Source organism: Sus scrofa, chromosome 2, assembly GCF_054392235.1.
Source record: "Sus scrofa isolate SSC_HxYL_T2T_F1_AM1 chromosome 2, Sscrofa_HxYL_maternal_Yorkshire_Landrace_v2.0, whole genome shotgun sequence".
NCBI lineage: Eukaryota > Metazoa > Chordata > Mammalia > Artiodactyla > Suidae > Sus > Sus scrofa.
The window spans coordinates 3,216,795-3,226,177 of record NC_139384.1 but is presented as its reverse complement, the minus strand read 5'-3'; the positions used below and the strand labels follow the sequence as shown (position 1 = coordinate 3,226,177).

At 58.6% G+C, this 9,383-nt stretch overlaps 1 protein-coding gene across 1 annotated transcript; it reads left to right on the top strand.

Moving 5' to 3' along the window:
• The first annotated feature begins 2,704 nt into the window (after positions 1–2,704).
• Positions 2,705–5,796, top strand: FADD (Fas associated via death domain). Its single transcript, NM_001031797.1, is given in 2 exon segments — positions 2,705–3,112; positions 5,023–5,796. Coding segments are annotated over 2 exon segments (636 nt in total). The 5' UTR covers positions 2,705–2,826; the 3' UTR covers positions 5,373–5,796.
• Positions 5,797–9,383: the final 3,587 nt, after the last annotated feature.

Here is a 9,383-nt window from a genome sequence, read left to right as displayed (position 1 = left end):
ACCCCCAAATTCACATCCCCAGCCCAGACCTCTGGCCCAAGCCCTGGTCCTGGGTATCCCACTGTCCCGTCGACATCTCTAATAGGTCTTCTGCCAAACAAACCCACCTGCAGCTTCCCCAGGTGAGCCGGTGGACACTCCATCCTTCAGACCTAACGAGCATCCTCAATGCCTCTGATTCATATAACACCTCAAATCAAAACAGCCTGCTGGAGTTCCCGTCGTGGCGCAGTGGTTAACGAATCCGACTAGGAACCATGAGGTTGCAGGTTCAATCCCTGGCCTTGCTCAGTGGGTTAATGATCCGGCGTTGCCGTGAGCTGTGGTGTATGTTGCAGACATGGCTCGGATCCCGCGTTGCTGTGGCTCTGGTGTAGGCTGGCGGCTACAGCCCCGATTAGACCCCTAGCCTGGGAACCTCCATATGCCGCAGGAGCGGCCCAAGAAATGGCAAAAGGACAAAAAACAAAAACAAAAAACAAAAAAAAACAGCCTGCTCCCTTCTCATCCCTCCAGTGCACCTGCTCCAAGTACCCTCACCTCTCACCTGGATTGTTGTGGTATCCCCTACATTCTCCCCAGTGAGTCTTTTGTTTTTTGGTTTTTTTTTTTTTTGTCTTTTGTACTTTTAGGGCCGCACCTGCGGCATATGGAGGTTCCCAGGCTAGGGGTCTAATTGGAGTGATAGCCGCCAGCCTACGCCACGGCCACAGCAACACCAGATCTGAACCGTGTCTGTGACCTACACCACAGCTCACCGAAAAACTGGATCCTTAACCCACTGAGTGAGGCCAGGGATCGAACCCGAAACCTCATGGTTCCTAGTTGGATTTGTTTCCACTGTGCCACGACAGGAACTCCCCCACTGAGTCTTTTGAAATGTAACTCAGGGAGTTTCCGTCATGGCTCAGTAGTTAGTGAACCCAGCTAGGATCCATGAGGATGCTGATTCGATCCCTGGCCTCGCTCAGTGGGTTAAGGATCTAGCGTTGCCATGAGCTGTGGTGTAGGTTGCAGACGCGGCTCAGATCCCAAGTTGCTGTGGCTGTGGTGAAGGCCGGCGGCTACAGTTCTGATTGGACCCCTAGCCTGGGAACCTCCATATGCTGCGGGTGCACCCCTAAAAGACAAAAAAAAAAAAAAAAAGACCAAAAATAAATAAATAAAATGTAACTGAGAACTCACAGCATTATCGACAATGGCCCAAAAGGCGGAACAAACCGCAGGGTCCATCCACTGACGACTGAACACACAGATACGGTCCAGCCACACAAGGGAACAGAGTACTGTCACATGCTTCAACGCGGATGACTCTTGAAGATGTCACGCTCATTTAAAGAAGCCAAGCACAGTGGATTTCCCCACCCGCGCAGTGGGTTAAAGATCCAGTGTCATCACTGCTGTGGCTGAGTTTCAGTCCCTGGCCTGGGAAGTTCTGCAATGCTGCTGGTGCAGGGGGGGAAAAAAAAAGGCACAAAAGACCAAGCAGTGTATGGTTCCACTTACATGAAAGGTCCAGAAGAGTCAAATCCAAAGAGTCAGGAGTAAATTAGCGGTTGCCAGGGGCTGGAGAAAGGAGTGGGGAGGGAGGAAGGAGGAAGTGACTGCTAATGGGTACCAGGTTTCCACTTGGGTGATGAAAATGTTTTAAAATTAGCTAATGGTGGCAGTTACAGAACTTTATGAATATACTAAAAATGACTACATTGTACACTGTAAAGCAGTGAGTTGTAGGGAACGTGAATTGCACCTCGATTTTATATCTAATATACATTAATATATACATATTCATTCCCCACCCCTACCCCCAGGTAACTTATAAAAGGCTTCACCCCTCCTCTCCTCCCCTGCAGGGGCTTATCTCTGGAGCAGTAAAGCCCAACCTGGCGGCTCCTAATTCCTGCCTTCCCCTTGCCGACCACGCCCTGCCTCCCAGGCTCGGCTCCCGCCACCTCGTCCCCCTCCCCGTGCCTCTGCCCTGGCTTCCGCCCCGCCCCGCCCTCTTCCGGGCTCACCTGCGCACCTGCCTCCTCTTCCCCGCACCTGCAGCAGGAGGCCGACTCTGACCCCGCCCCCCCGCCACACTCCCATCCCCCCCTCCCCTTGGCCCTGGGTCCTGCTAACTTCTGTCTTGCTGACCTGTATTACGTAACTTTGGGTACTGATGCTGTAAGCTCCGGGCAGGGGGGAATTCCGCACTTTGTTCCCAAATTTGTCTCCAGAACCTACTGCGTGGCAGACAGTAGGCGCTTAATAACCGTTAATAAGCATTCGAAAATAATGACGGTAACATTAAAAATCAAGTATTTATGAAACGCTAAAACCTCTGAAGTTTTTACTGCACACAGAAGTCCAGGGGGCACCAAAGGACAGGCCTTTTCGCAAATGTTAATAGAGAAATGCATTTATTATCGGCATCCGCAGTGCAACACTCCACAGGAAACGAAGGCGGGCGCCCCCCAGCAGGGGCCCTAGCTCTCGGGACCCCCAAGGCCACACAGGCCAACCCGGAGGGAGAAGGTCGGCAGGGCGCAGGCGCAGAGGCCGTCCCAAGGCCCCTCCGCCAGCGTGTCCGAAGCGCCCCCTTGCGGCCGCGCACGCCTCCCGGGAGGAGCTGTCCACGGTTGGGCTCGGGGCGCATGCGCGGGTCGGGGGCGTTCTCGCGAGAGAAAGCGGGTCTGCGGCATACTTCCGGTGGCGGGGCGCAGGGCGGGCAAAGCGGGAGCTGCGGCTGCCAGACGGAGGAGCTCCGGCGCGTGAGGAGGCGGGGGACCCGGTCTGCCGGAGCGCGGGCCGGCGAGCGGGCAGCAGCCCGCACCCGCCGCCATGGACCCGTTCCTGGTGCTGCTGCACTCGGTGTCGGCCAGCCTGTCAAGCAGCGAGCTGACCGAGCTCAAGTTCCTGTGCCAGGGACGCGTGGGCAAGAGGAAGCTGGAGCGCGTGCAGAGCGGCGTGGACCTCTTCTCCGTGCTCCTGGAGCAGAACGAGCTGAGTCCCGAGCACACTGCGCTGCTGCGCGAGCTGCTCGTCTCCCTGCGGCGCCAGGACCTGCTGCGGCGCCTGGACGCCTTCGAGGCGGGCGCGGCGGGCGGGGCGGCGCCGGAGGAGCGAGGTGGGGGCGGGGGCCGGGGGTCGCGGGGGACGGGCGGGGCCGGAGGGGCGAGGTGGGGCCGGGGGACGGGGTGGGGGGACGGGCAGGGCGGGGCCCGGGAGGCGGGCGGGCCGCGCGGGGGGGGTGGCTCTCCAGTGGTTTCGCTATTCCCTGCGCCTAATCTTTTCCGGATTCGGTTTGCTTTTCCGGGTTGTGTTTTCTCTGAGCATTCCTGAGAGCCGGGTGACATGCCCGCTTTGCAGATAAGAGAACGAAAACTCCGAAAAGCTAACGTTTCCTAGGCTGTTGAGCACGGACACCCACCCCAGCCTCAGTGTTTTGTCCCGGTGTACATATTAGAAGTTACTCGAAAGAAATGGGCGTCGCTCACCTCCCAGGTGGGGGAATTCGGCCCTCCTGGGCATCCTCTGGGGGGTTTGTCTGCCCAGTTAATGCCCTTCTCCTCTGGCTGAAAATACTGTGATCATAAATCTTTAACAGGGGGCTCCTATTCCTAGGCGAGGGGCCGGAGTCAGAGCTGTAGCTGCTGGCCACCGAGCCTCCACTGCACAACCTACACCACAGCTCGTGGCAAGGCCAGATCCTTAACCCACTGAGCGAGGCCAGGGATCGAACCCTCATCCTCATGGATACTAGTTGGGTTCGTTACCAATGAGCCACAGTGGGAACTCTGCAGCTTACGTGTTTAATTTGCACAATGAGCCTGTTAGGTAGCATCATCTCTTACTATTCCTGATTTCCTATGGGAAGGACTGTGGCTGAGAGCGGTGTTAAGTGACGTGCCCAAGATACTCAGCCTGTAACTAGCAGCCCGTAGGGTTGAAGGGGGCCGCCTGGCCGCTCTGGGTGACTGTAGCCACCACGCTGCTTTTGGGCTTCTTTCCACCCTCCCTGCGCTTGCAGGGGCTTCCAGCAGTGAGAGACCCGAGGGTAGCTGGGATTCTCAGCCACCCCTGTGTTCCCAGAGCCCAGGGAGCCGGGTGGACAGTGCCTTGAGGACATGTCACAGGCCTGAAGCTGTGGCCTGGAATTAGTCATGTGGTCACTGACCCAAAAAAGGATGTAAATGTGACACCGCGGGCATCCTGTTGGGACTGGTGCTTGCGGGTAGCAAGCTGGGCAGCACGGCTGTGCCTGAGAGCAGCCAATTTCAGGTTTATACACAGACAGACATACTAGGCACGCAGCAGTGCTGAACAAACAAGACAGGACACACAAATTGTTATCGAGGAGAATCAGCGAGGAGGGAGAATTCTGATCAAATTAAAAGGCAGCTCGTGACAGTTGAGGTTTATATGGTTTACGTCTGTCTGTTTTATTTATGGAGCAAGTTACACCGGAAGAGTAACCGCTGGTCCGGCCGGGTTGATAAGGGGCCGTTTTTGCATAGCGGTTAAGAGGGGGCTCTGGCCCCACACCAGCCAGGTTTCACATCCTGGCTTTGCCGTTGTCCGGCTGTGTGACCTCCGGAAGTGACGTGCCCTGTGTGGATGGGCATGGTGACACAGGTGCCCCCGTCCCAGGGCTGTCCGGGCTGGAGGTGTTAGCACCCAGGCCGACGGCGGCTCAGGCCTCGGGGCTGGGGTGCAGCTTGCAGGAGCCTCAGCGGGAATCATTCCTCCACCTCTCCTGCCACGTGAGTCTGTGGCGCTCACCCCAGCAGTGACGATGCAGCAGACGAGGACACGGCAGCCAGGGACCAGAGACGGTGTCAGTCAGGCCAGCTTCCGTACTAAGACGGAGGGCACATGTTTCTGGGGCCGCCCCAGCCCTCTGCTACTGGGTGACGGCGGCCCCCGCGGGAGGACCGCGTGCGGACCCAGCACCCTGAAGCCCATCGGGATTGCGGGGTTGCCCGTCTCCTCGCGCCCCCAAAGCTCAAGGAGTCAGCCTGTTCTTTCCCTCCCCAGACCTGCGGGCAGCGTTTGATATCATCTGCGACAACGTGGGGAAGGACTGGAGGCGGCTGGCTCGGCAGCTTAAAGTGTCTGACGCCAAGATCGACGCCATCGAGGAGAAGTATCCCCGAAACCTGACCGAGCAGGTGAGGGAGTCGCTGCGAGTCTGGAAGAACAGCAGGAGGGAGGACGCGGCCGTGTCCCACCTGGTGGATGCGCTCAGGGCCTGCCGCCTGAACCTGGTGGCCGACCTGGTGGAGGAAGAGCAGCAGGCCCGGGCCTCCCGGCGGGAGAGCGGGAGCAGCGACCCTGTGTCCCTCATTTCCTGGGACGAGGACGTGCCCGGGTCGGGAGCTTCCTGATGACCCGCTGCTCTTCCCAAGGCCCGAGGTTGACCCCGTCCTGTCTGCACCAGCACCGCGATGACCCAGCCGGGAGCCGGGACGAGGGCCGGCGCCCGCCCGCAGAGCCAGGCAGGACCGTGGTCCCTATGGGCCCCCTGCGAGGGAGCCACTGTCACCCCCATTCACCCAGTCCCGGCAGGAGGATGCCGTGGGACCTTGTCCAGCGTCTGTACAGATGTGCGGTCTGACCACTGCCAGTGAGGAGGCCAGTGGCACCAGGGGGGCGGGAAGTGTTTGATTCACCCGCTTGTTACTGTTTTGTATCAGAGTCACTCTCTTTCCCATAACAGAATTGGCCAGGGAGCTGGACCCTGGGATTTTAAGAAGTGCTCTTTCTTCCTCTTTCTAAGGTAATCCTGTAAAAACAAGTGCCTTAAAGAGGAAGCCTCCGTATTATTGAGAATTTTCCATTCCCACGCACATCCTGCTGCAGCTGATCTCAGGCCCCGCCTGTGATCCAGGCTGCATGTCATACCAGCTCCAGGGATCAACAACCGGGCAGTGTTGACCTCAGCCAAGGGTGGTCTGCCAGGGGGCAGCTCTCACCAGCGCAGGGGCCTGCCCACCTCCAGGAGATATCAGAGCCAAGTGACTGTCCGTTGTTGTGCCTTCTAGTTGTGACCTTGGGAAAGCTGCTCGTGACCTCATGCCATGCAGTGTTGCTGAGATCCTGGCAACACTCCCCTCCACGCTGTGACCCGGCCTTCAACGGGAGTTTACACAGCCAGGCATGCTAGGCACTGGGGCCATGCAGTAGGCAAGACAGGAGTGGCCCTGCTCTGTTGACCTCAAAACCCTGGCCAGGAACAGAGTGTTAACCAGTTCATCACAAGTTCAAGGTGCTGCCAAGAAGCTGAGCCAAGTTCAGTCCCCGAGCCACGTGGACCGGCCTGGTGTCACTCACTGAATAGCCCCTCCTCCCTGCAGCACCTGCCTCCTCAGGCCCCGGTCAGGGTCTCTGGGTGACACATGATCGCCGTCAGTGAGGGAGTGGCTCGGCTCATGGGTCGCTTTAGGAGAGAGGCAATGTGTGGAGAATGTGTCCACGTTTCTTGAACAGAGATTTCAGACGTGCTGATCTCGCGGCTTAGGGTTTATCTGCTGAATGTGGGCTTTTCCTGATGCTCACCCTGTGTCCTCCAGCCTGGGCCTCACACTGGGAGGAGCCTGTGTCTGCCTCACAGCAGGTGCTCCCCCAGAGGCTTTGACAGCACGTGCTCACAGCCCTCGGGCCGGCGCTGGACCAGGCTCAGTACACACCCCTCACACACACGCCAGAGCCGGACATGAGAGGAGCTGTTTCCATCTGCAGGGTGAGGGAGCTGGCGCCGCCTCACCACCTGAGCACGGATCTGTGGTCCAGGACAGAAGAGGCGCCGGGCGAGAGGGGGCCTCTCTGCCCGCCTCCCAGGGCCTGGAGGTGGGCTGCCTGCCAGGCCCAGTGGTCCACAGGGGCAGGGCCACAGAGCCTGGTGAAGGGTGAGCTCACAAGAAACTGCCCCCAGAGGGGTGGGCTCAGGGCCACGTAGACGCATCCATGTGTTCAGCCATCGGTGGCCTGGAGGCTTCTAGGGTAGCTGCACTGCCAGGCATTGAGAGAGACGGAGCAGGTGAGCCACCTGCCCTGGGGAAGCACAGAATTTCCCCAGCTCTGTGACACAAAGGGCATGATGACAGTACGGAAAAAAACGGGTGCCTTTGTGGGCCCTCAGAATCGAGCACTGCCCAGCAAGTGTGAGAACAGGAGTTCCCATCGTGGTGCTGCGAAATGAATCCGACTGGGAACCGTGGGGTGGTGGGTTTGATCCCTGGCCCCTCTCAGTGGGTTAAGGATCCAGTGTCGCTGTGAGCTGTGGTGTAGGTTGCAGGGGTGTCTCGGATCCTCTGGCTGTAGCTTAGACTGGCAGCTGCAGCTCCAATTAGACCCCCTAGCCTGGAAACCTCTATATGCTGCGGGTGCAGCTTTAAAAAAAGGCAAAAAAGGAGTTCCCGTTGTGGCGCAGTGGTTAATGAATCCGACTAGGAACCATGAGGTTGCGGGTTCAGTCCCTGCCCTTGCTCAGTGGGTTAACAATCTGGCGTTGCTGTGAGCTGTGGTGTAGGTTGCAGACGCAGCTCGGATCCCGCGTTGCTGTGGCTCTGGTGTAGGCCGGTGGCTACAGCTCCGATTCGACCCCTAACCTGGGAACCTCCATATGCCGTGGGAGTGGCCCAAAGAAATAGCAAGACCAAAAAAAAAAAAAAGAATTTCTTGGATGCTTTTTTTTTTTTTTAAATGGCTGGTCCCGTAGCACGAGGATGTTCTCAGGCCGGGGATTAAACGTGGGCTGCAGGTGTGCCCACACCACAGCTGCAGCAGTGCCAGATCCTCGCCTCACTGCCCCAGTGGGAACTCCGGTGTTTTTCTGTGGTCCTCCAGATACAGCCCTGGCTGTATCTTTCGTGCCTGACCTGGGTCCGTGCTGGGCTTTGCCGCTGTAGGTCCCCACCCTGAAAAGGGGCCACTGGGTAAACGTAAAGTGTTTGCCCAAGCCTGTGGCACTGTTTTTTACCTTAAAAGCAAACATTGGCATGTCACCCAGAGGTCTGTTCTCTGCGGTCTCGGAAGACTGAGCCTGGTGATTGGCCGCTGTCCTGACTCGCCACCCACCCCTAGAGCCAGCTGCACCTCACACGCCACCACCGCCGCCACCACTGGGCTGAGCCGCTCCAACGCAGGCGTGTTCTGGGGCTCCTCAGACATCTCACGCGGACAGGCTGGCTCCCCCCACCTCCGCTGTCGGGGGGCAGGGTTGCTCAGGGCAGTTTTACCAACAACCCCTGTTCCCTTTTGTACTTTGCAGTCTGTACAGTGTACCCTCTGATGAGGGTGACACAAGTCGTGGCTTTCCTTAAAGGCTAAGCTAAGAGCCCCAGTTTGCCCTCTTAACCCTTCCCCTGAGGAGGGGAGGGTCCAAGCATTTGCCTGAGATTCCTGCCACAACAGGGGTTTTGATCCTGGGACAAAGGGTCACTCCCTCCCCTGGCCCCACAGGTTCCCCGGATTCACAGCCTCCCTCCCGCCTGCCCTCTGACCCCCTGGTCCCAGCCAGCCCTGCTCCTGGACATGGGCTGGCGGCCCCATCCCGGGGTCCTCTCCCTGCCAGACCTTCCAGGGGCAGGGGTTCGTAACACCTCGGCCACCCCCAAACTGGGCTGTGAGGTGGCAGGCCACCAGTCCCACTGTGAGCCTCTGTCTGCAGCTCTTTCCGGAATGTTCTCCCAGCCACGCCCCTCAGACTCCGTACCTGACCTTGCACCAGCCCATCACCCTCTCACTCTGACCCCCTCTCCTAAGGCCCTTAGTGCCACCCACATCTCCTGAGGCCCCCAGACCCACATAGTCAGCTGCCTGGGGAAGACCAGCTTTCTGGGGGTCAGGACGTGGGCACCACAGGGGCAGGTGTTCTGCACGCCTCAGGCCCAGCATTCCGCACCTGGGTGCAGTTCCATGCCTGGCACCTCAGTCCGGCCACCTTTCTGGGCTCACTCCTGCATGACAGCCCCCTGGATGCAACCTCACGTGGGTCTCATCCCCACCCACTCCCAGGACAGCCCACCTCTGCTCCGTGCTGCTCTGCCCCTTCTAACGACAAATCACACTGCAGGCCCCAGCTCTGTCCTCAGAAACCACAAGCTCTCTTTCAGTTTTGTGTCTATTTCCATGGTCACTGTTGTGAGTCCCCCGCTGCCTGCTCCAACAGGACTTGTGTGTGCGTTGTGTGTTGGAACTGGGCCAGGCAAGCATGACTCAGGGTAGCCTATGTGGGGGGGGGGGAGGGTGGCCAGTCCCCCTGTACCTGCTGCAACAGGGGCAGCTCTGCTCTTTCACCAGGAGGGTTTGCCCCTGAAAACCGTTCTTACCACAGAGGCCCCCCTGTTCTTAAGTCAGGGACCACGGACACTCTGCCGGGTGTCCCACGTGTTTTC